This window comes from Brachyhypopomus gauderio, chromosome 16 (genome assembly GCF_052324685.1).
Source record: "Brachyhypopomus gauderio isolate BG-103 chromosome 16, BGAUD_0.2, whole genome shotgun sequence".
NCBI classification, from domain to species: domain Eukaryota; kingdom Metazoa; phylum Chordata; class Actinopteri; order Gymnotiformes; family Hypopomidae; genus Brachyhypopomus; species Brachyhypopomus gauderio.
In genome coordinates this window covers 16,059,850-16,084,383 of record NC_135226.1, presented here as the reverse complement: position 1 = coordinate 16,084,383, position 24,534 = coordinate 16,059,850, and the positions used below count along the sequence as shown (strand labels likewise).

The 24,534-nt window shown below is 42.9% G+C and overlaps 2 protein-coding genes and 1 long non-coding RNA gene across 3 annotated transcripts in view; 1 reads left to right on the top strand and 2 right to left on the bottom strand.

Moving 5' to 3' along the window:
* Nucleotides 1-1,923, bottom strand: part of LOC143478309 (uncharacterized) — a 3,874-nt gene extending 1,951 nt beyond the window's left edge. The window contains exon 1 of the long non-coding RNA XR_013121726.1: nt 1,332-1,923. This is a non-coding gene — a long non-coding RNA (uncharacterized LOC143478309). The remainder of the gene's footprint in view (nt 1-1,331) is intronic.
* nova2 (NOVA alternative splicing regulator 2) overlaps nt 1-12,305 on the top strand; it is a 43,288-nt gene extending 30,983 nt beyond the window's left edge. Inside the window, exon 4 of the mRNA XM_076977270.1 lies at nt 2,246-12,305. Coding sequence (XP_076833385.1) covers nt 2,246-3,268 — 1,023 coding nt within the window. The 3' untranslated portion in view covers nt 3,269-12,305. The remainder of the gene's footprint in view (nt 1-2,245) is intronic.
* An 8,496-nt stretch (nt 12,306-20,801) lies between these two features.
* Nucleotides 20,802-23,038, bottom strand: polr1g (RNA polymerase I subunit G). Its single transcript, XM_076976924.1, has 3 exons — nt 22,815-23,038; nt 22,607-22,727; nt 20,802-22,351 (listed from the first exon to the last, which is right to left on the bottom strand). Exons 1-3 carry the CDS (start codon nt 22,885-22,887, stop codon nt 21,658-21,660), a joined length of 888 nt encoding a protein of 295 aa, XP_076833039.1. The 5' UTR covers nt 22,888-23,038; the 3' UTR covers nt 20,802-21,657.
* Between the last annotated feature and the right edge of the window lie 1,496 nt (nt 23,039-24,534).

The following is a 24,534-nucleotide window of genomic DNA, read 5'->3' as shown; positions in this document are numbered from 1 at the left end:
AATGCAAAAGGAAGGGACAATGAGAGTGCACATGAGACGCCCCTGCCACGTAAACTAAACGCTGTTTTTATATTATGCGCCAGATTTGACAACAGTAGGAAAGCCGAGGGGGGAAGTTCATCTGATTTGTTGCCGCTGCGCTGAAACACGTCTTAGTGTTGACCGCTGCTGAGATTTAGTGCTCCAAATAATTAGAGTAAGTCAAGCTGCTTCCCTTTCTGTCAAATGCAAGGCTGCCTGTTTAACTGAACGTCGGAGTACGTGTGGGTGGGCCCTCCTCGCCGTTTGTGTTAGAAAATCAGTGACCGGTGACAGTGTCCTTGAACACAAAGACCTCACTTTTCATCAATTAAAAGGCAATGCTTTGGGGCGGGAGAACAGGTACTGCGGCAAAACCACTCCACCGTTTTTTAAAGCTTCATTCTGCGAGGTGGGAAAAAATAAAAAAGAATGCGGGAGTCTGTGAGTTGCTGCTCTCGGTTTTCCTATTTCTATGCAAATGTCCTTGCGATAAGGCCAGGGTGTCAAGGCCCACGCAGACGCTAGAAATGCACGTCTGCCGGACACGGCGCACGTCTGCAGACCTCGCTGCTTGCAGAGAGAGAGAGAAAGAAAGAGAGAGAGAGAGAGAGAGAAAGAGAGAGATTGGGGGAGGGGGGGAGTGTGCTGAGGAACGGAGCACAACAGACCACACAAAAGAAACAAGTGCGAGACTGAGCCAATCACCACCCCCCGACACACACGCGCGCGTACATACACGCGCGCGTACACACACGCGCGCGTACACACACGCCCCTCCCTCCCATCTTTTTGGATGTATTTTCCTCGGCCTATTTGTCATTTTGACAGTGTGCAAATACTCAGAATCCAGAATTATGTAAGTGTTGCTATTAGGCTGGGGGTTTTCATTATGTGAAATGGAACTAATTAACTGTCAGAACACAGTAGCTTTAAATACTAGAACCACAAATATGTACAGAACACTTATGCATAATTATGGTTACAGCTACTAGATATAGCTTGGCACTAATCAAGAATATTGTGTTATTTAGCCAGATTTTTTGTTATGAATAAGTAAAAGGTGATATGCCCCACCCATTTTCACATTCTCCACGGAATAACAAAGGAGACATATGTTTTTTAGGTATTAGGGACCATGATGCACATAAGCGTCTGTGTGTCTGTAGATATTTCTTAGAATAGCTAGGGAGGTGTTTGTAAAGAGTGTAGCTGTATTTATTATGTGTGCGCAGGTGTGTGTGTGTGTGTGTGTGTGTGTGTGTGTGTGTGTGTGTTTCGCATGTAGAAAAGGGTGGTTGGTTGCTACGCACCGTTCCGACTCCCTTTCAGTCCCCCTTGAATGCTGGAGTTGAGTTGCCATGGAAACGCTGACCCCTGGGAGTCGATGCTTTTCACGAGGAGCCTCTTTTTACCCAGTGATTCACAGCTCAGAAAGCACAAGGACGAAAAAAAAAACCAACAAAAAACAAAAAAAATTAAATAAACGCTTCCCTCCCTCGCTTCCCCCTGCCTCCTGTAATATTCTCACATTGTTTTAGGCATTTCATTTAGGATCCATCAGCTCCGTGGTCTCTAAAAATACAAGTTATAAAATGGTTGCTTCTTTCTGCCTTTTCATTCGATCTCCCTTCTGTGTCTCTTTTTTTTTCATTCGTAATCATCTTGGCTGCATCTCGAGTGTCTCACGCTATGGGAGGACACTCTGTTTGTAAATGAAGGTATGAGGAGGGAGAATAAGAGTCCTTCTTTATGTAGCCTGACAACCATGAGCTCAAACACGGGTTTGAGTTGTCCGGCCAGCTCTGACATCATCTTCAAACTGATGTTTGCTCTCCATCAGCCTGAATTTAACCCGGCTTTAATGAGTTCAGCGTGCGCTGAGAACTTCGTGTACCCATATGAATGTAATACACAGAGTCACGAGTCCAATCCATTTCAAGATAGGAAAGAAACCATGGCAACTGCTGTTTATACTTCCTCCGTCACTGTTTAATTTAGAAAGGCAATCGTTCATCTCGTGTTTGAGCCAAAACTTGCTTGGTCCCAGTTCACTGAAGGAACTGATTAAGTTTGGCTGGAATGGTAGCTGGGAAGAAAAGTCGCTTAGGTTTTTGCTTACAGTTACAGTTAATTGGTTGATGTTCGTTACGTACGGTGCTGAGTTCTGACCTGTGCTGAGTTCTGATCTAATGCTGTCTCCTTTCTCTACTCCGGTCTTCTGTAGGCCAAGCTGATCGTACCTAACAGCACGGCAGGCCTCATCATCGGCAAGGGCGGAGCGACAGTGAAGGCGGTGATGGAGCAGTCAGGCGCATGGGTGCAGCTCTCGCAGAAGCCCGAGGGCATCAACCTGCAGGAGCGCGTGGTCACCATCAGCGGTGAGCCTGAGCAGAACCGTAAGGCAGTGGAGATCATCGTGCAGAAGATCCAGGAGGACCCACAGAGCAGCAGCTGCCTCAACATCAGCTACTCGAACATCTCGGGCCCAGTGGCCAACTCCAACCCCACTGGCTCGCCATACGCCAACTCGGCCGACGTCATGCCCGCCGCAGCGGCCGCCGCGGCCGCCACAGCCTCCAGCCTCCTGGGGCAGGCCGGTCTGGCTGGGGTAGGCGCCTTCCCTGCTGCCATGTCCAGCTTCTCAGGGAACGACCTCCTGGCCATCACTTCCGCCCTCAATACATTAGCCAGCTATGGATACAACACCAACTCCCTAGGCCTGGGGCTTAACCCTGCAGCCGCCTCGGGTGTCCTCGCCGCAGTAGCCGCCAGCGCTAACCCCGCGGCCGCGGCCGCCGCCAATCTGCTGGCCTCCTATGCCAACGACGCGTCCACCAGCACTGGCCACCCCGCTACTGGCCTGGGGGGCTTCACGTTGGGCTCGCTGGCTGCCGCAACAGGGGCCACCAACGGTTATCTGAGCGCAGCCTCTCCGCTAGTGGCGAGCTCATTGCTAGCCACCGAGAAGCTGGCAGAGGGGGCCAAGGACGTGGTGGAAATCGCCGTGCCCGAGAACTTGGTGGGAGCCATCTTGGGGAAGGGTGGCAAGACGCTTGTGGAGTACCAAGAACTGACAGGAGCCCGAATCCAGATCTCGAAAAAGGGCGAGTTCGTTCCTGGCACCAGGAACCGAAAAGTTACCATTACAGGATCGCCTGCCGCTACACAGGCAGCCCAGTATCTCATCAGCCAGCGAATTACCTACGAGCAGGGTGTGAGGGCCACCAATCCGCAGAAGGTGGGCTAACCGGGGAGAGAGAAGAAGTGGGGGATGGAAAGATACAGAGAAAGAGAAAGGAGGGCAAGAATTTTTAAGGAAATCATCTCCAAGCATTGTGCTTATTTCAGTATTAAAAAAAGATGGAAATCATAATCCATTCTGAAAGAAGAGGAATGAGTTAAACCGAAAACCAAGAAAAAAAAATGTGTAAAATGTATATATGGGTTTATTTCTTAAGTTTTGATCTTTTTGGATTTTTTATTGGTTACATTTTTTGTTTTGTTTTGGTTTTTTCGTCCTTTTTTGTGTTTTTTCTTTTTTTTTCTGGACAACGGTGAATGGTATTTCAGACTGGCATGCTTCAGCGCTGCAGCTCCCAGCAGGCGGGTGGGGTGGGTGGGGTTTTTGGGGGAGACCAGGGTGGTGCGGTTGGACTTCAGCCTCCCTGGAATCAACCCTTTGCCCATCGTCATCCCTTCCTTGCCAACAAGAAATTTTTTTAGTTACTTTTCAACTCCTCAGTTTAAGCACCCACCCCCTTGCGCCACGTTCCTTCTCTCCCTTTATGTGGGTCTAATGAGACTGCGAACAAGTGCTTGGTTTTTAGACCTAAGGTAGAACCCCCCCCCTCCACACACCACACCCCTCCAACACCCAGTCAGTGGTGCCCCGTACCACACTACCAGCCACCCGCCCCAGCCCTCTAACTCCCAGCCGCTCCGACCCAGCCCAACACAGGGCAACCTGGGGAGGGAGATGAAAGACCACAGGAGGGTCTCTTACTGCATCGTTAGCCTAAAAACCTGGGGTTCCCACTAACCAGGTGCATGGGCTTGCGATGCTATTACAAATGTTGTTAGCTTAAAGGAGGTTTGTGAATCTCGTTGGGGATATAGGCCTAAAACAGAATATTGGGTCAGAATCTCAACTTAATACCAGAGCACCTAGAGATTGTGGTGATTCTCTGTGTGGTGTGCAGTCTGGTATTATTCTAAATACTATTATTATTAGTACTACTCTTATTACAAAAATATCATCACCATCAACATTATTTATTAATATAATTTCACCCATAAGGACTGAGGTATTTCATTTTTTTCTTAATCTGTGAATTCAGGTTGACATGAATGTAAAGACAATATTTTGGATTTAGTTTTTTATTTAAGTGGATTGAATAGTGTGTCACAGTGTAATATATGTCTTATTTAAAGTCCAGTGACAACCGTACCGTCGGCACCATCAGAGAGAATAGGAGAAGGGGTCAGATATGATGTACTGTACAGTGATATTATTACATGAAAACACACACATACCTGCACGCGCACACACACACACACACACACACACACACACACACACACACACACACACACAAAGGTAAATACATGTATCCTGAGATAAGGGTAGACATAAAATCAGTGGGACTAGACAATTAACGGACATATCTAATTATAGAAACAGAATGTAGGTTTTTGCACAAGTGTAAAGGGAGTAATCCCACAATGAGAACAAACTGTAAAGTTATCAGCCTCTTTCATACGATCAAGGCCCATTTTGGACTTGTTCTGTCTTGAATCCCATATAACATTCAAAAATGTCCTCTTTTCTGTATTAGAAAGTGTTTTGCACTTTTTTTATTTACTTTCAGCGGGCTAAAGTTTATAGCATCTGCTCAAATCCCCTATCAATGCCTCCAGACGGTTTGAGTAGATGTTTCATATCAAATAGAAATATGTCCCTCAGAGACCCTTGGCTCTCTTTGCAGACATGTACTACTGAACAAATGAGTGAAATTTCAGTTCCAGTGAGCGCAGGGAGGCCTGGAGACATGGCAGATGACTTATCCAGCCACCGTCTCACCACTGAATACAAAGTTATGGTGGCGAAGAGAAGTAATTAACCAATGCTTTCAATCTCATGACCTGTTCATCATGGTTATGGGTTGAGTCAGTTAACTATTCATTGCCTGTGAGTCAAATAGTTTGGCAAACTGTTTTGGGCTCCTCTGTAAACTCCGTGTACTCATCAGAACTGCCTGTGAGCAACATACATGCTGCTAAAAGGGAGAGAATAAAACATCCTGTAGAACTGCATTTCCTTTGTTGTTAGAATACACTGAATTTTGTCTTAATGCACTGTGAAGTGTGGAGGCCACGTTTGAAGGCCCAGAAGTCAGGGTTTCACATTGTAAACAAGCAGTCTAAAGACAAAACAAACAAAAAAAAAAGAAAGAAAAGAAAAAAAGCATTTTGTCATAAGAATGTACATGGACAAAATTCAAAATGATACCAACCACTACAGCCTAAGTGCTGTAGGACTTCAGGTGACAGGAGCGTAGGACAAACTGGTTTGCTACACTATACACAGAAAAGAAAAGTATAGGCAGTCTGATGATGAATACCAAGCTGCTTCGGGCATGATATTACTAAATCAGAATTTCATTTCATTTCAGCTTCTCTATTAATTCTAGCCATCAAATACTTATCCCCCACCAGTTTTGAAGTAGTAGATTTTAAGCTGAAGATGGCGTAGATTCCCCCTATACAGACTCCCAACATTTCAAAACGTCCAAACATCGAATCTAAAGGCTAGAGTGCTTCTCCAGAGAGGCTGGAGCCAACCCAGAAGCAACACTAAAATACCAACACAACCAAAGCAGGATTTAGGCAACAGTGTGCTCTCTCTCTCTCTCCCCCCCCCCACCGTCAAAACCTAGGACTGTCTTCCTCTCAATTGCTAATGGAGCACCAGGGAGGGTATATCTGAACCTATTGGTAAGGAGGCTTCTTTATTCCCATCTAATACCATCCACTTCCCTCACCTCTTCTCAAACCCCCCTACCCCACCCCCTCTCTTTGCCTATATCCGTGCACACCCATTTTGACACATCAACCCAGAGAACCCCTTCTCTCCCATTTCTCCATGGGTGGCGGTGTCTGGTGCTGCAGTGCATGCTTGCTTGCCCTTTCACAAAACGGTGACTCTACAAGAAACAGGCAGATGTGTCCTAAAGCATTGCCATACGGAGACGAGGCGTTTGCTCTAGGTTCTGGTCCGGCTCCGGTAAGGGTCCTGTGCGTAGATGCGAATCAGGCTGACAGATTTAGCTTAATGTTCAGCACTGTTGTACAGGACCTCAAAGCTAGACTACTTCTAGTTGTTTTCGAGCACAGATTACCACCCGGCTGATTAGTAAATGTTGGTTTTTCGTCTCGCTGAATGCACTAATGACACTAGTTGCTAATTACGCTAGCCGCTGCAGCAGACAGCAGTCTTGATGATTATTCCAAACAGCTTAAATATAGTGACTATTTGGGGCTGCCATATTTTCTGAACAAAAAGCTGTGAGATAAAGTCAGGGAAGGAATGGAAAGTCCTCAGAATTTTAGACTAGACCGGCATCCCACTCTGGAACTATAGTGCAGCACATAATCAGACACTTGGGTGCAGAAATGCCAGGATCAAAATCAGTCATGTCCCTCACCATAAACGTCCCACTGCGAGCACACACACTCATACACACACACACTTGAGCGCACACACACACACACTAACGTTTTTATTAAGGGGAAAAAGGAGGGAGGAGGCCTCAATAATTACAGAGAAATTTGATTAATAAGAACAAGTAAAGCAAGATAGTACTGTGAAATTTCAATGTGAAAACTAAGAAAAGGTGCCAACATAGTGTGCCTAGGAGCAGCTTCCTGTTTTTTATTCTATTCCTTTTTCTTTTTTTTCAGTACTTAGAGCGCATATTATGAGGGGGCATTTGCATTTTCTTTCTTTTGTTAGTAACTGGGGAAATAGATAAAAATGTGATGAGTACTGGAAGCAATATACGTAGTAGCATGTTGTCCTGTCCTGTCTTTTATTCTGTCTGTGTAGGAGCTTTCAATTTACCTAGGTGTTCAGTAGGTTTGCATATTTAATATTTTTAAGTTGTGAAGATGCTGCTATTGAATAAGTGACGTACTAAAATTTAAGATAAACATATCTGGTCAGTTGTTTAGCAAGATGTGCTAGTTCTAAGAGGTGTAATAAATGCTACATGATAAGATAACTGCTATATAAAACAAATTAAATAATCCTGTGCCAAATTAGATCTTTACAGATTCAGAAACTGTAAATGTGTGATTTAAACACCACTAGTTACAAGCAGACATAATTTTATAAATTAAAAAAAATGTGAAAAGTGCCAAACCACATTTAAGACATAAATAGCAGGGGGTGAAAGTGAGTTTCTAAAACTAGTAGGAGCAAAATAGATGTTAGTGCTGTTAAGTTGGACGTTTTCTACCCCTTCAAGAACTAAAACAAGAGAAAGGTCTAATGAAGGAATCATCTTGCTCACTAAACAAAGGCATACTGTGTCATGTGGCCATTACTGCTATGTTACTGGGATTAGAAGACTGCCGTAGACTTAGGCTAGCATGGTTAGAGTTTAATAAGTTATCAGCATTCTTAATACAGCCTTTTCTAGTTCTGAAAATGTATTTTGTGAAGATAGGTGTTATCTTTTTTTGCACGTCTATATTGCATGATATCAAAGTGAAGCGTGGATTAAAAAAAAAACTTCATGAAGCAAAAATAATACAAAAAAATTAGGCAATGTGCGTTCATTTTGAGGACAAATCTTTGCATGCCAACAGTTGGAGCATTGGATTCATTCATTTAGCCATTCTAACCTGTCTTTTAGTTCTGTAAGACCGAGCTGAGACATTTTTTAGCTCATTTAAAGAAACCAAAATCATTGATATGTAATCCAAGTCACAGTCTTTCTGTTTACTACACAATTTAGAAATTATTTGCCTGAGAGGCATAACATTTTGAAAGAAAATTGTCCATTTTGTGATTGTGATATTTAAGATTAATTAAATAATAGCAAAAGCAACCTAATCAAAATTGGGTTAAAAACTATGATTCTTTCCTCACTGAAAACAAGGTTGTGTCCTTGAATGAACACACCCCTACATAAGTTTGCATATCTCGCTTTTGGTCATGATTTTTGGAGTATGTGTTTTTGTATATCATGTGCCAATACTAATATCATTTAGGTGACATAGTGCCCTGTTCTTTCACAACATCATAACTCACATTGACCTCTATCTCATTCTTACAAAGATACGCACTTTATATTGTACACCTCCGCACACCTACTAAGGCAGCCCAAATTCTCCAATGGCAGTGAACGAGTTGCGAAGTTTCTCACTTGCGCCCTCTGTCTCTGCTGAGCAGCTTCTGTTATGTCTCCCCCACCGTATGCTGACATGTAAATACTTTATATGACAGGTCAGCAGTGCTAATCTCCACCCATCACCTGTAATCTCCGCTACATGGAGAACAAGCGAATTCTTTTCTTTTTGTGTAAGGCCACAAAGGCAGTGCCGTTTCTGAATTAGTATCGTTAGATTGCATGAACAGCATGAACAAAAACTTTGTCCCACTTATCCAACCAGGCCAGCAGGATCAGTTTATACAGTCTACAGCATCTGGAAATGCACCTTGTCGATTTTTTAAAAATAATACTTGGTGAAATATGTGCCAAAAACGGGGCAGGTACAAGCCCGTGATGCTTTTCTTTAAGGTCCATGTCGACGCGTATGATCCAACCATTGCACTGCCCACATCCATGCTTAGTGTCAGGTATTTTGTGAACAAGTTTTTTGTTGTTGTTGTCTGTTTGTTTGTTTGTTTGTTTTTGCGCTGCCTTCCTATTGAGGGTGTCCTGTTTCGTGCGTACCAGCTTTGAGCAGCTTCTGTGAGCGGTCATGTCGTGGCTCTCCCCTGTCAGTGCTCGTACACGCCCCATGTTTTTTTGTCTCCCAGTCTGGCAGCTTTGTCTCATGCAGTAGAGCGAAGACGATTGCAAACTTATGGTTTATCTGGTGTCGATAAGATCGTTGCTTTTAGGTGGGCACATGGCGAGGGCGGTCCGCCCTCCCTCTGGCCCGCATGCCCCCAGCCCAAACCCGCCCCAACGCCCTGGCGATCCCGCCTCCCGGGGAAAAGCCCTGGGGTCACTCTTAAGCTTGTACCCATCAAAGCACCAGCAATGTTAGAACACATTTGTCATATCACTGTTCTTTTCTCTCTTTTTTTTTTATTTACCTGTTTTAATTTGTATGACACTCTCTAACCTAGACCAATTATAACAAAAATGTCATTCATATATATCCTGTTTACTCCCCTTTCCCCCTTTTGCACTATTCACTGCCCTCCTTTTTTCCAACCACTACCCCTTCTTCTGCTGACCTTCTCCTCACACCCTCCCAGGCCTTCTCTCCTGAGTGCCAAACAGCAACAGTACCATTCCAAACGTTTTTTGAGTTCTCTTGTATGTTGGACATCCATCTGGACGCACCCATGAAGCCAGCATGTTCCTCCATAACATGATGTCAGTCATGACGCCTCAGCATATACCCAAAAAGCAACCAGTAGAAAAAAAGCGAAAAAAAAAAAAGCGAAACCTGGAATAACACGGTAAAAGGCTGGCTACCTCTCATAAACTGCTTTTCCTAATCCTCTGTCATCTCTTCAACCTCCAGGACATCACTGATTGTGTGCCATTATGTTGGGCACACTTGTCACTCTCCTCACCCCCCGAGTCTCTCCATTTGATTTTCGATGGGAAACATTAAAACAACAGCAACAAAAAAAAAAAAACAAAATTCATTTCAGTGACAGTTTGTTTTTCTTTACCATAGAAACATGTTCAAATAAAGCTGAGGAGTATAAACGTCAGCTGCGCAGCCATCTTCTGTCTTCTGAACTTTGAACTTTTCACCCCTCATGAACTTTATTGACCTTCTTCCTCCCCTTCTGTGTTCATCAACTGTTTGGACTTAAAATCTCCATTCCATCTCCAAACCTTTTTGAGACTGTGCAATTATAGTTGATATCATTGGATTCCTTTTTTGTGTTAAAATCATCATTGGGGACAATTCTCAGAGATAAAGAATAAAAACAAAACAAAAACAAAAAAAATATAAACAAGATCCAAACTGCTTCTCCACAACTTCATTTTTTCCTCTCATTGTAAATATTTTTGTCAGATTTTGTTGAACTGTAACCAGAAGCGTGTTCAACAGAACGGGGCTGGCAGCATAAAATCGGTTTTGTGGAGTGCTCCGAATGGCAGTGTTAGAAAACACCAATTACTAACAGTATGGCATTCAAAGTCTGATGTTAACAAGACATGCTATAGAACCTATTTTTCAAAACGAACATTTATAATACTCATTTTGAAAAGGTCACTTTGCACCAAATCATTAACAAAAAAAATAACAATAATACAGTTGTATGCAACAATATTAAACTTATCCCTGTAAACTCAACGTTATTGCTAGTGATCGCTATGGGACAGTTCATTTTGCCTCCAGATCCCTGCTCCTCTTGCTGTTCCACACGCTTGCTAAGATTAGAGCTTTGCTTGTGGAGACAGCTTCGTCTGTGTGACATTTAGCTCAGCTGTGGGTTATCATCTCTCTATCACAGGTGCTTTGTCAGATTGCTAGCTCAACAAACGCTCTGTCTGTCTCATAACAAATACAACCCGCATCAGTCCATATCCGAAGCGTTTCTTGCACTCGAAAACTCATACTCATCGCGTTTTTGTGCTACTAACATTCGAGATGGACAGACAGACTAGGTTTCTATACTTGAACTGACGACAGCTGTTGAACTCACTGTACATATCAGATGTGTCGTGTGTAAACTGTGTCCATTGGATGTCTTTGACCATTGGAACATCAGTCCTGTTTCTCTGTAATGAAGAAAGAGTTGTAGTCATGACTACGCTTTATGCTCCACATCTAATGTTTCTATGCTGCCAGCTTTATTTTCTGATAACCCTTCATGAGCTTTATTTATTTTCAAACAACGATACATTATTAATAAATGACAGCAACTAGAAAAGGGAAATGACTGGAAAGATGAATTACTGTTTTGTTTTAGTATTTTAGTGGTTTCTTTTAACACCATTCATTAACTGACTTAAAAAAGTATTGAATATTTAATGTAATTGTAGCATTGTGTTTGTAAAAAAAAATAGTGAGTTGTGTTTCTTGACTTGTGGATTACCAGTGAAGTCAGCAATTTAGTGCTAATATATATTAAGTCGTTTTTAAGATTTTTTTTCCGACAGCAACAACAGTCATTATAAATGTTCATTTTAGCATCACCTGTCTTCTGTTGTCTTTTTCTTCACCTCTCACTACACTCAATCTCATCAAGTAACACATTGCAAGTTTGTGCCTGAAACCATGTGCTCGGTTCTGAAGGGACCACGCTGCATGAGAGTGAGTGTGTGTGTGTGTGAGAGAGAGAGAGAGAGAGAGAGAGAGAGGGAGGGAACGAGAGAGAATGAATGTGGCTGCTGTGACAGACTTGGGTGGGTGGTTGTTCTGTCCTCTGTCCACAAAAGCTAAAAATCTGTTGGGTTTCCATTTACCAATGGGACCTGCTGATGTTATAGCTGATACCCATCGTGTGAGCCTAGTTAATTTTTGGTCCTCCATAACCTCCCCGCTCCCAGCCACTCTCTTCACCACTCCCTCTCCCCCTCCGAGTCATTCCCTGCCACACACTCCACACCATGTGATGTTCTCATTGATAACATACTACCTGACCAGATCCACATTAACTCTGTCTCCATGCCTCCCGAGGAGGCGGTTGCCCCCGTCAACCTTCCTTCGCTCATGATTCGCCACCATCCTTTATCGGCTGCCAGGGACAGGCCCAACCTGACACTTCTAAATTTAAAAAAAGGAAGTAAGATAAAACCAGACCAGTGATTCTCAGGGTGTCTTCTTGATCTACCTTACTTTGTGATTTTGCCAAATCACAATCCAGCACTCCCTCATGCTTTCTAAGGAGCCCAAAGACATTATAATGTATGCTTATCAAGTCTTCGAAAAGAATGATATGCACCCACTTAAAGGAGCAACGCAAAATGCTGTAATGTTTACAACCTTAACGAGACCAACGCTGTTGAAAGAATGTGTAGGAGTAAAAAAAAAAAAAAGTTCTTTAATAACGAGAAATTCCAAAATGACTTCGTTTTAAATGATTATTTCTATGTGACATGGAGTAATGTGGTAATGACGCATTTTGAAACATTGCATGTTACTATTTTTTGCAATGACACATTTTTTGAAATGTTAGAATGGATGGTACAGTGTATAGTTAGAGCTACATTTAGTTGCCAATTAATAAAAAAAAAACATTGGTGTCAGTGTTTGTCACCTATCTTGAAGAAAAGTACTGGGAGGACCATCCAAAAATGTGATTGCTACTGTACAGATTTTGTTCATACAGTATTTGTATATGGTGAAGGTGAAAATAAACAACATAATAACTATCAGGGAGAAATGATTATAGTCTTATGCCAGGGTGCATCTAGCTATCAGAAGGGGCGCATGAGGGATTATCAGTTTCGTGCATGACTAAATCCCTAATTAGAGGTAAGTTAATTGATGAGAATATATACTTGACCTAAAAACTGGTAGCGTGGGAATAAATGGGGACACACAACAATTTATGTAGGACAGAGAATTTATAATTTAGGTAATGAGCATATGACAAAAGTGGAGAATATATAATTGCAGTTAGGGAAGCTAAGATAAAGACTAGGTTTTAATGATTGATAAAGGTTTAGGGAGAGACTGACCAATATATAGTTCGCATCCTAAAATCCCTGCAGTGTGTTCATGACCATTAACCGGTATTCTGTAGCACCATATGACTGGAGTGCTGGACCTGAATGATAAGGGGGAACATTATGTGTACAAAAACATCTACGTGGTTCTCTTGGTCATTCTCCATCCACCCACTGTTGTTGTACACCAGATCATCCAACCAGCAAAAGCCACCCTCACTTCCCCGACATATCTCCTAAGCCAGCATGCAATACGAGCTCCCTCGAGGGTCTCTCCGATAGCCATCGGTCAGCGAGCATATACCAGTCCACTCATATTGGCTTCTGGTACGTTGTGACCCACAGTGGAGGCTCCAGGGAACACAGCAATCCCAGCATGACCTAAAACCTGTCTCATGAAACCAGCTCATGAAGTAAAGAAGTACCTCCAAATGTTCAGAGAAGGTGCTTGCATGGTTTGCCCCAGCTCTAAGTGAACAGCGCCTATTGAACACACAACATGCTTAGGAGAAGGAATAGAATGAGCAAAGAACAAAATCATGCCCCAGTGAAAGCTAAATTTACCAGGCCTAAATTTAACAGAGTACAATAGCATGAAGTGGGGGAGGGGGTTGTGTTTTTTTAATCAGCTCTCAAGTGACATCTATAGCAGTGTCCATTAATGAAGCCTGTGCTCCTTATGCTCTTATCGTGATGCAGAATAATTGGGTCCTTCAGTAGACCCACCATCCACCATCCAACTCTCTCTACTGGGAGTAGAGCGGTGAACTGGGGGAAAGACAGAGTTCTGTGGTTTCTGTGTAGCCAATCTTGCTAATTGTGCACCTTTTCCAGTCGGAGGCCACATTGATTTTCCTGCTACTTGTCACGCCACCCCCCCCTTACCCCCTCTACCCTATCTAAAGCCCCAGAAGTCCTTGCTTCCTCTAAGCCCAGATGTTGCAGAGAATCCCCTTCTCACTGTGCCCTCCCCTCAGAGGCAACGCGGAGGCAGAGAGCGAGCAGCGGACACGAATATGCTCTCAGCCCTCATAAATCCCCCCGAGCTGGGGAGCAGGCCTATGGAACATGTGCAGAGACCTCCAGCTCGCCTGTCCAGTGCTTGAACGAAGGAGAACGCTTTCACAGAGGCTCGTGGTTTTTTTTGGTTTGGATTTTTTCCTCCTCTATGTTGAGTGTCTGTTGTTGTTTCTTTCTTGTTGCTCTGATCTTCTGAAGTTGTCAAGAGACGAAGTCCATGAAACCATAATACACTTATTTGATAAGTCAGTAGTTAAGTTACTGATGTTAGTTGAATCCACCACACACACACACACACAAATGAATGTGGTTATATGTCTCTGCTTTATGACATAATTATGACAGAATTTTGAAAATGATTGAAAACTTAATAAGGTACTTTTATTCTGTTACATAATGAACGCCTTATGATTTATAGGACGTGTTTAAAAAACAGCACTGGAACCTCCTCTGCAAATATAGGCCTCAGCATTATTTCTTACAAGCATGTGCAATGCAGAGCCTTCTTTTGAAGACTAAGCACTTAATTCTAATAATAAAAAAACACCACTGTAGACCTTTAGTCTGCCTGGATTACAGAAGCAACATTTCTCGTCCAAATTCATGAAATGCTGTGCAGATACAAATGTGGAAACTATCAGCACCTAAACTTGTCCAAATGACCAAATATGTTTGCACCTAAAAGGTGCAATGATTGTTTTTCTTTCAGAGCATTTTATATAAAGAACAGAAATTTACATTTTAAATGTTTCATAGCTTTACTGGTTTGCAGATCAGTGAACAAACTGACAGAACACTAGTGAGTGTCTTGTTTTGCAAAATATAATCTGAGCAAATCTGGCAATGCTGACTGTCCATGGACTATAAACTTCAAAACACATGATCCCTGGATTAGTGATACGTTTAAATATGTTATTATCTATATTTCTAATCATTTGGGAAATACAACAGTGCTACTATTAAGGGTCATTAGTTACTTACCATAAATAAAACTGTGATCAAACCAGACAGCTAATGTAAAATATTGACCACACAGAGCAATAGGTACACAGTATATGTTCACATTTTCATTTAAATGCTGTCCACATACATGATAATTCCATATTTTTTAAATGTGCAATTTAAAACATAAAATGTATTATAAAGTAGCAAAACAAAAAACACTGTTCCAAATGATAAAACTGTGAAAATACAAGGCCCAAGGCTTCCAAGATATGCTGCCGTTATGAGCATTGCTGCATATTTTTTACCAAGAGATGACGATCAGTAATTGCTGGTTCGATGCCTAAACCCCTTCTGAACCTCCTCCAACCTACAGAGCCCAAGGGAAGAGCGTGCTACTGATGACCTGTGTGCAAATCAGAGCATGCAAGCAAGGTGCTCAGATACGGCCCAGTTTCCACTCCTGTTCTGCGATGTTAACCCATCCAGCTGTTTCACGTGCATTTGGTGAACAAGTGGTCTGTGCTCTATACGTTTACTGGCATTTAACATGAGGCTGAGAAATATCTCCATGTGTCTGACTGACCAAAATATCTATTTATTCATTTCCATTAACTTTATCTAAAATCACGCTCCAGTTTTGTCAGTGACGCAAGCAAATACTGAAAATGATTGTAATAGTTTTGTATGTTTTTTGTTTCTTGCTGTTGTAATATTTCTAACAAATGAAGCTGACAAAATATGAACTAGTGTTTATTCATAATATAAATTCAACTTTTAAAAACTGAAGAATGTTTTATGGTATGTACATAAGAAAAATAAATTAAGAACATCCGAAATTGCAATGCAAAGCTGTGATTTTAAAGCACTGTAGCGCATACAGTGATTTTGTTTTATCAATTTTATGGTACATCTGATATGTTCTGCATTACTGCAGTTGTTCCTTGTTTTTGGGCATAGGCTTTAATAAATACGTTTTTCTACAGCAAACTGGCGGAAACTAAGCGCTTCTTGGAAAATCATTGTGCCACGCCATTTCCACATTACTTTAGTGATTTATTATTAGTATTATGCATAGCTGCAATGAGGATCGCAGTAGCAGGAAGACTTGACCATCTGTAATTTCTCATCCTCTTGTTCTTCCGCACCAGTGCTGTGTGTGAGCTTGTTACTGTGCCGTTCTGCGATCGGTGTTATAAATTAAAAAGTCACCATGTCTATTTCTGCTATTAGACATCACTGTGGCTGCACCCTGAAACAGTAGGGCTAATTGGGTCACTGGTTGCTAGGGGATCCTCTATCCTCTCAAAAATAACAATTTGTGCTACTCAAGTGATTAATTTAGTCTTTTTTAATGTAACACATGTAGGCTATCATGCTCGGACTATAAATATACATTCTGGTTACATATGTACACTTAAATATATACGTTTGAAAAGCACTGTAAATGCACAAAATTAGATTGTATCATCTATCTGCAATGTTATACACACACACACACACACAAAGTCCACCCTCTTTGAATTCTATCATCTTATATTTAGCAGATCTTAAACATATGTAAACACAACCTCAGATGAACAGCAACACAACCGATTCTACCATGTAATTATTTAACAAAAAATTAAACCTAGCTGGAGATGCCATGTGTGAAAACTAAGTACATCCCATGAATCAACAGCTTGTGGAAGCCCCTATATCAGTAATAAGCTGGAGTGATTTTTTTGTGTCTCTCAGATCCTCCTGGAGGATTTCCTTGTCCTGCTCTTCTTTACAACTTTGCTTCAGTTCAGGTTTGTGGGTATTTGTTTATGCACAGTTCCCTTAAGGACTCACCACAGCATCTCCGTTGGGTTGAGGTCTGGACTTTGACTGGGCCATTGCAATAATAATTCTGTCAGCAATTCTGCTGTGGATTTCCTGGTGTGTTTGGGATCATTCCACTTTCAGCCAAGTACTGGATAGATAGATCACATTTGACTCTAGAATACTCTGGTAAACAGAGGAGCTCATAGTCAACTTAACGATTATGAGGCACTGTGAATTATGGCCAAACGTCTTCTCTTTCATCTTTCCAGAGGACACTGTTCCAGAAGTCTCGTGCTTTGTTCAGACGCAACTTGGCAAACTTATGCCATGCTGCCATGTTTTGTTTATTTTACTTTTTTAGAAAGAAGAGACTTTCTACCAGCAAGTCTTTTTAAAATTGTACTGTCAAGAGGCCTAGTGAGTCCAAGATGTAGCACTTGGGTTTTCTGCAGTTTCTCTGAGCATTACATGGTCTGACTCAGGGTGTGGAAGGGTATTTTGCTGGGCTGTTCACTCCTGGGAAGACAGGCAATTTTCTTAAACATGTTTCACTTGTGAGTAAGCTTTCTCACTGTGGAATGGCGGACTTCACATTATTTGGAAATTGTCATAGAACCTTTCCCAGACAACTGGACAGCAACAACTGTCTCTCCAAGATCATTTGCTCACGTCCTGCTTCCTTGGAATGCTTCCTTACTTTTCACACTGTTATTGCATTTTGGCCTAGTCTTTGTTACATAAATTGTGACACGGTATAATTCATCATGTGTTATTGTTCATCTGAGACTGTATTTACCTCATTTTAAGTTTAGGACCCAATTATTTTTTTATGTCCTGATATATGAAAAAAGTAATTCACACATACACACACACACTGAAAAGATTATGTAATATTTGATAGTTTCTTGATAGTTTCATCCAGTGGGTCACTGCTATTTAAATTAAAATTAAAATGCTATTTGCATTAAAAAAGGCCAGAACTGCACTCAGTTCATAAATAGCTCCATATGTAAGAGGCAACTTCAAACACCACAGCAAGGGTTTCCCCAACAGTTCAGTTCAGATTCTATGCACTCTGCAAGGATTAGATGCTCTGAAGGGGGCCATTCAGAGCCCAGGAGGTTGAACAGTGCTCTCCTACCAACACTGGCCCTCCCACCATCCTGAGGCTGCCCAGCTGCTGAGGGCAGCCTCATTGAGGCCGGCTTTAATTCTGAAGGGAGACATATATCTTTTTAACAGGGCCACAGGAGGAAACCTAAGTTCTTGTGACCTTTCTGAGGAACGCAATTCAAGCCCACAGAAGGACCATAGAAGGAGGAGTTTGTAAGGTGCTTATACCATAAGGAGAAGAGAAAATATTAACTAAGTCCTCTGGGTGCACAGGCAAGCAGCTGAATTATTTGAAAAAGCAAGTGTGTGTATTAACTGTGCTATTGGTTTGGAAGGAAATCAGGTGGCATAAAACTAGCAATCCAAAATGGTTATATCAAGTTAAATAAAACTTATGAAAGCATGATAATCTCCATAAAAATATCCCCATGTAAAAGCCAACTGTGTATTAAAAAAAACACATTTACACAAATGCCAACATGAAGTCAAACTCTTCAAAAGATTGTTGAGTTCACTGAGCAGCAATCATTTTGCTCTTAGTATGTGCTGCATGTTGTAATCCTATAAGAGGGAAAAGACTACAAACACTTCACAGACTCTAAATCTGCCTTTATCACTTTTTCCTGTATCTCATGCTGGTATATATCATGACTCATTTTCTTTTAAATCAAAGAATCAACATCTAATTACCCTACTTAACCAACATTTCCACCTTTCTCTACGAGTTTAGCACCTGTGGCCAACACCTGAAGGTTAAATTCAACAGTGTTGGAGGGAGGATATAAAAAGCTCTTATGACCCACTTTCCAGCAGCACCTCCCAGATTATCTAGTCCAGCCGGGGGTACGAGGAAGACGTGGTGAAGACATGAGCGCTAAACACCAGGTAGAGGGGCTAAGAGAGGGAAGCAGAGAGAAAGAGTGATAGAGAGGGAAAGAGATGGTGGGTTGTCAGCCAAACTGTGACCCTCAGACAGATGGCCACACAGCAGGTCTGGCAGAGGCAGAGTCGGCCTACCTCGATGGGTCACGCCGTCCATCTCTACTGTGGTGAACCCTGGCCCTCAACAAAACGAGCCTCCACTACAAGAAATTCTGTTGGACCCACGTCTGGGCCAGGACCACAGAGACATCACATAGATTTGCTCAAGGCGGCTGCTACATCATGGATTTGGTGTACAGGAAATTTTTTTTGTAAATGCTCAGAAATATTTGTGTTTGAGTGATGGTGTAGCGACAACATGGAGACAATTCAGGGCTCTACAAACAAAAAACGGTGCCAAGAAAGGCAGCATTTTTGTCCTCAAAATCACATCCTTCAACAGTGTACTAACTAACTACACTTAACAAAAGACTTCTCAAAAAAAGCCAAAGTGCTTCAGTGTTGGGGGGGGTTTGAGGCTAATGAACACTCACGTCGAGCATCATTACGGGTGGTGCCTAATGACATTTTTACAACAACAAAAAAAATCTGATCTGCTCCGTCTTTCTACCTCCTTAGAAAAACATTCAACTAAATTCAAAATTATTCAATTATTCAAATGAACTAAATAGTTAATATTGATAGTTAACGTTAAATTTCTGCGTAGGCGTTCAATTAAGCGGCAGCGGCGAAGGCTGTAGGCGACTGCAGGGTGATGAACGTTAGGCAGTGTCCTTGTGTAGCTTCAACCTCCAAACACATTCAGGAAGGTGAGTGTCGCAACAATGGGGCAAAAAATGGCATTGTGGTTGTCATGGAGACTAGCTGAATAGGGGCCGCTTTCATAACATATGTTGGACTTGACTTGTCGGTAAGCGCATAGCAACAGTAGCATCAGTACCCCACCCCCACAGCCCCTTCCCCCAGCCCCAACGCGCATATAGGGGCACAAACACGCATGCACGGCTCGTTTGGAACAAAACCACAGTTCTGTTTCAAAACCTTGAACGTCGCCTAACTTGGAACCGAGCGAGAAAGGTGCGCTGTATGAAAAACAGAAGCTGTGGAGGATGGGCGTACTGTCGGGATGTGTCGGTCCCACGTGCGTTCCTGCAGAGGTGGGGGGTGGGGTAGTGCTGGGGGGGGGGGGGGAGCAGGGCGCATCAAACCAGGGCATTAGTATGCCACCAGGCTGCGGGTGCGGCGAGGAGGCGCTACGTTGGCACTCGGTTGCCGCATAGGCTAAACCCCCCACCTCCCCCCCGCCCCCCCCCCCCCCCAGCTCCAGCACAAAGACGTGAGCACGAGCGTGCGGTACCCCCGCGCGGCCGGGTCTGATCGGCGCGGCAAACTCTGGCCATTGTAGGCGAAAGAATAGAAAGCGGAAGAAAGATGACGTGAAAACCATAGATTTCTGTCTGGTGCGAAAACAGCCAAGGCGAGTCCTTTTGTGGCTGAGCGAGGGAACGCTCATCGCCACGGCGCTCCATGGTCCTTGGCAAGTCCACGTTGTCATGGCAACACCCCCCCCCTTCCATCCCCCTCCCCGAATGCCGCAGGCCGGAGAGAGAGGAAGAGCGAGAGAGTGAATTGAAAGAGTGAGAGCTTTACAGCATAAAACAGAGAAGGATTGCTGCAGTGGAGGGAGGGGGGTTAGGAAGGGTACAGGGAAGAGGGAGGTGCGGCGTACAAATGAGATTGGCTCTAAAAATTCATTACACCCCCTCCAAACCTTATCGTTTGCATCGGACGGGCCGCGCGGGGCTCGATCGCCTACTTTGCAGTCTGGACACGTTGCTCCCAAACTTCAGACTGCATTCAATTATTTATCGGCCCTGCCAGACAGCAGAGTAGTGTTCCAGTATCTCTCCACGCCGATGGTGCACCAGCATCTCCTCCAGAAAAATCAAACCATCGTTATTGATGGAGTGCGATGGGAAAACAGACTCTGGGAAAACCCACCCAGCCGGGCAGCCTCCCGCTGCGTTCTATCGGGTTGTCTTGCTTCTAGATCTGCCAGCACAGCCAAAGATCAATCTGTCCTTCGCCAACATAAGCAACATGCATCATTTGCCCAAATGAAGAATCTGACACTTCTGGACAGGTGTGAAATCCATGAGGTAATTTACTGATGTGGTATATTAACGAACATTGCAACAGCCAGACAGGACACACGAGGGGTTATTACACTACGCATTATGACAGGGTAGCCGAACGAACAGTTCGGTTTAAGCACACACATAATTTGCAGTGCAGTCAGGTTAAATGCAAAACTGAGGCTTTTACTTGGCTATGTACTAAATTTAATTTCTAAAGTAATCCAATCACCAGCACTGCAGAGTCACACACAGAACCAGCAGGTGCAGTCATTATCAAACCAATAGAGTATATAAAATGTGAGCCAAATTATATGTACCATTAATATGCTTTGGTTTTGCTTGAACAGAGTACTGTAAAAGTAACGGAGTACTAGCAGCACGAGGGCAGAGGCGGAGAGCAAAAATATTAAATCAGCAGGTGTCAGATCCTCAGTGCTCATTAGAAAACAGGACCATACCTCAGTGCAGAACTCTCAGCAAACCTCCGGCGTATCCTGCCAGTGGAGGGAGCTGTGCAAATGAGTCATACCGCCACCTATAGGTGCGTTCTGAGCACTGCAGAACTGCAGCACCAATTCGGATCGATGAGGTTAATGTCAGGCCCTGCCATGTTAGAACGAGCAAGCAGTACACCATGGAAATGACAATTACACATTTGGTTTCAGCACTGGAGATGTTTAACGTTAAAAGCTGTTTTGAAGGCATATGCTATGTTTAGTCGTTGTGTTGGAAATTATGAAGAAACAAAGACTTTGTTTTGGCCTTAGTGCAGATGTAGATCTAGGTCCGTGTTTGCAGAAGGTTTAAAAAGTCATTTGTTACCATGTCAATATGTCAGGACCCACCCCATGTCTCTTTTACTCATCCACATGTTTCTTCTTCTTCTTCTTCTTTTTCACTGGGCTGTCAACGTCACCATAGGAAGTGTCCATGGGTTCCTGTTTGGCTATCAAGTTGGCATCGAATGCCACCTCATCTGAACAATCCTCTGCCTGCTTCTCTTTATCTTTCTTCTTCTTCTTTTTCTTCCTTCTCTCTGCAGTCCCATCTTCCCCCGCTGCCTCGGGGACTTGCATCTCACCAAAATCATAGGACATTTGCTCTTGTTTCACCTCTAATACTTCATGGTTCTCCTCTTCGCCGTGTTTCTCCGCTTTTTTCTTTTTCTTTTTCTTTCTCTGTTCGCCACATCCATCCGACTTCCGCTTCGATCTCTTCAGGGGCGAAGGTGAGTCAGAAGGGGTGGCCCCTGCCGTGGAGCTGCCAAAAGGCTGGAAGCGCTGTCGCAGGCCTGGTGGGACACTCGGGACAGGGGCCGTCGGAACAGAGAAGAGACTCTGCCTCCCCACACAGCTCCCATAACTCTCACTGATGCTGAGGATGCCAGTAAAGTTGGAAGCGGACAGTGTGTCCCGGTTCTTATGGCTGCAAGTGAGAATTTGGACTTCAGTAGGTGCTGTGCAGCTACCCAGAACGCTGTAGTGCTGTGGAGTCCCTCCAGATGCCTCGATTGTCTTCAGGCCTGATAAGGGTAACTCTAAATCTTTGAGGCTGAGAAGCAGAGAGCACAAATGATAACTCCATGTGTAATAAATCAGTTAAGACAACAAATCAAACATACATTCACTCTTACCTTACGTTTGAATGATCAAAATATGGTCAGGTTTATATAATAAAGCAAACTCTTTCCAAACCAAACACCAACTTTCTGTATGGTCGTTTAGCTACATTAACGCGTAAACAGTTCAATAACCCAACATTCAAAGGAAGCACAAACCCTGATAGATTTTTCTTTTCTGCACTCACATTTTCGGGTCGAAGCGAGACGGAGCTTTAATGAGCCACAGCTCGTGTTCATCGCTGTCCGACAGCTTGCTTGAGTTATATTCAAAAGACACAAAATCGACAGGACACTCGTAGTTCGAAGCTGCAAAGAGATTCAAGTTCAGTGTGAATTAGTCAGCGGGAGATAATAACGCCATGATTTCAAATAACAAGTGATCCTGCAACTCACCTCTCTGGTGCTGGTCCTGTGACTTTTGTGATGTTTCCGGGTGGTCCTCGTTCGAAGATACAGCATGCGACATACTGAACCTTCAATATGTGCTGCTATCAGTAAAATATGTTATTTTCACTTCACTAAACTCTGATAGCTAAACACAAACTAACTTCATGCTACCCCGAAGCGTGTAAACCACACGCGACAACCAAAACCTTTGACCCGGAAACTCTTGGCTGCTGCTATTCCAAGTGGATCATTGTTGCTTATAATTTACGCAGGTATGCGCAAATTACAGGTTCAGCTTGAAATTATTGAAATTCTTCATCAAATCGATTGTAATTTGTAAGCATTACTCATTTGTTATACCTGTACTACTTTTTAATTTAACGCAGTTGTCCTTTTAAAAAAGCGGTTATTTGAGAAAGCGTTTTCTAATGCGTTCCTCATGGGGGCGCAAGAAGCAACGAATTAATGTTTTCTTCTCTCTAAGGGTTGAGAGAGAGAGAGAGAGAAAGAGAGAGAGAGAGAGAGAGAGAGAGAGAGAGAGAGAGAGAGAGGGAGAGAGAAGCAACGAATTATTGTTTTCTTCTCTCTAAGGGTTGAGAGAGAGAGAGAGAGAGAGAGAGAGAGAGAGAGAGAGAGAGAGAGAGAGAGAGAGATGTTTCCTTTTTTCCTTGCAGTGAACAGGTCGCATCATGGAACCACCATTCTGTGGTATATAAAGTGATTATTAAAATAGATGGGTAAAATTTGTGCAGACATCAGATGTTATCAGCTGACGTTAAATGCCTGGGAATAGCTGAAATAGCTCTGGGGAGGTTGGTAAAATATCCCAGTTTCTGCAAAGGAAGGCACCATGCTATTGCTTCACACAGATGGTGTTCTTTTATTCTGCAGTGTTTGTTTTTCTAAGGTCAACTTGGGTTGGAAACTGTGGGAGAACTTGCCATGCAGCATGTAGAGTATAACCATTATACAATTGGGAGAGGGAGCTTCCTAAACCCAGTGCTCCCTGTCTGTTGTGACCCATGCATACCCGTACACATCTACACGAGCCTCCTGCACTAGACTGAATGAGTCTGCTGCATTGGTGGGAACAAGAAATAGCAGGACAAGGTTACACTATGAATGGGCACTTGCATAAAAACCTGCAAGCAAGATGTAAAGTTGTTTTAAATTATTTTAAAAAATGACATTGCTGTTGAAATTTTTCCTGGATTGGTTAAGTAAATGGTGTTTACTACTTTATATTTATAGGCAAAGAATCAATCTTATCTATGTTAATATACTTTGGGATAGCTGACCACTTTCTAACATATCTGGCATTCATGTGCACACATATGTCCTGTCATAGTCATTACTTGTTAATCATTACCAGATGTTAAGGGTAATCAGCAACTCATATCAGTATAATGACATGCAATATTAAACATTTTACAATCGACTATAAGAAAGATGACAGATTTGTTTCGTCATGTAAAACACCCCAGGGCAGGCACGCACACAAATGTACAAATACACACACACACACACACACACACACATGACAGTGATATTCCAAGCTGTATATATACAGTGTATTCAAAAGTTTGCTTCAGAAGTAATGATAATGCCCCCAAAAGAACATTACTGGAGTATTTTTCTCTTTTTTCTGTGAAAAAAGGGGGTGGGGCTTGGTCCAGTGTGCTCTGTTCCATATGCACAAGCTCATCTTGTAGTGTTCCTCTTTTTA

Bases quoted from the DNA above. Each gene is read 5' to 3' on its own strand.
- polr1g (XM_076976924.1), bottom strand. From the start codon at position 22,887: ATGTCGCATGCTGTATCTTCGAACGAGGACCACCCGGAAACATCACAA. The intron at 22,728-22,814 runs GTGAGTTGCAGG...ATCTCTTTGCAG, and splicing joins ACAGGACCAGCACCAGAGAG to CTTCGAACTACGAGTGTCCT. The intron at 22,352-22,606 runs GTGAGTGCAGAA...TCTGCTTCTCAG, and splicing joins TCTCGCTTCGACCCGAAAAT to CCTCAAAGATTTAGAGTTAC.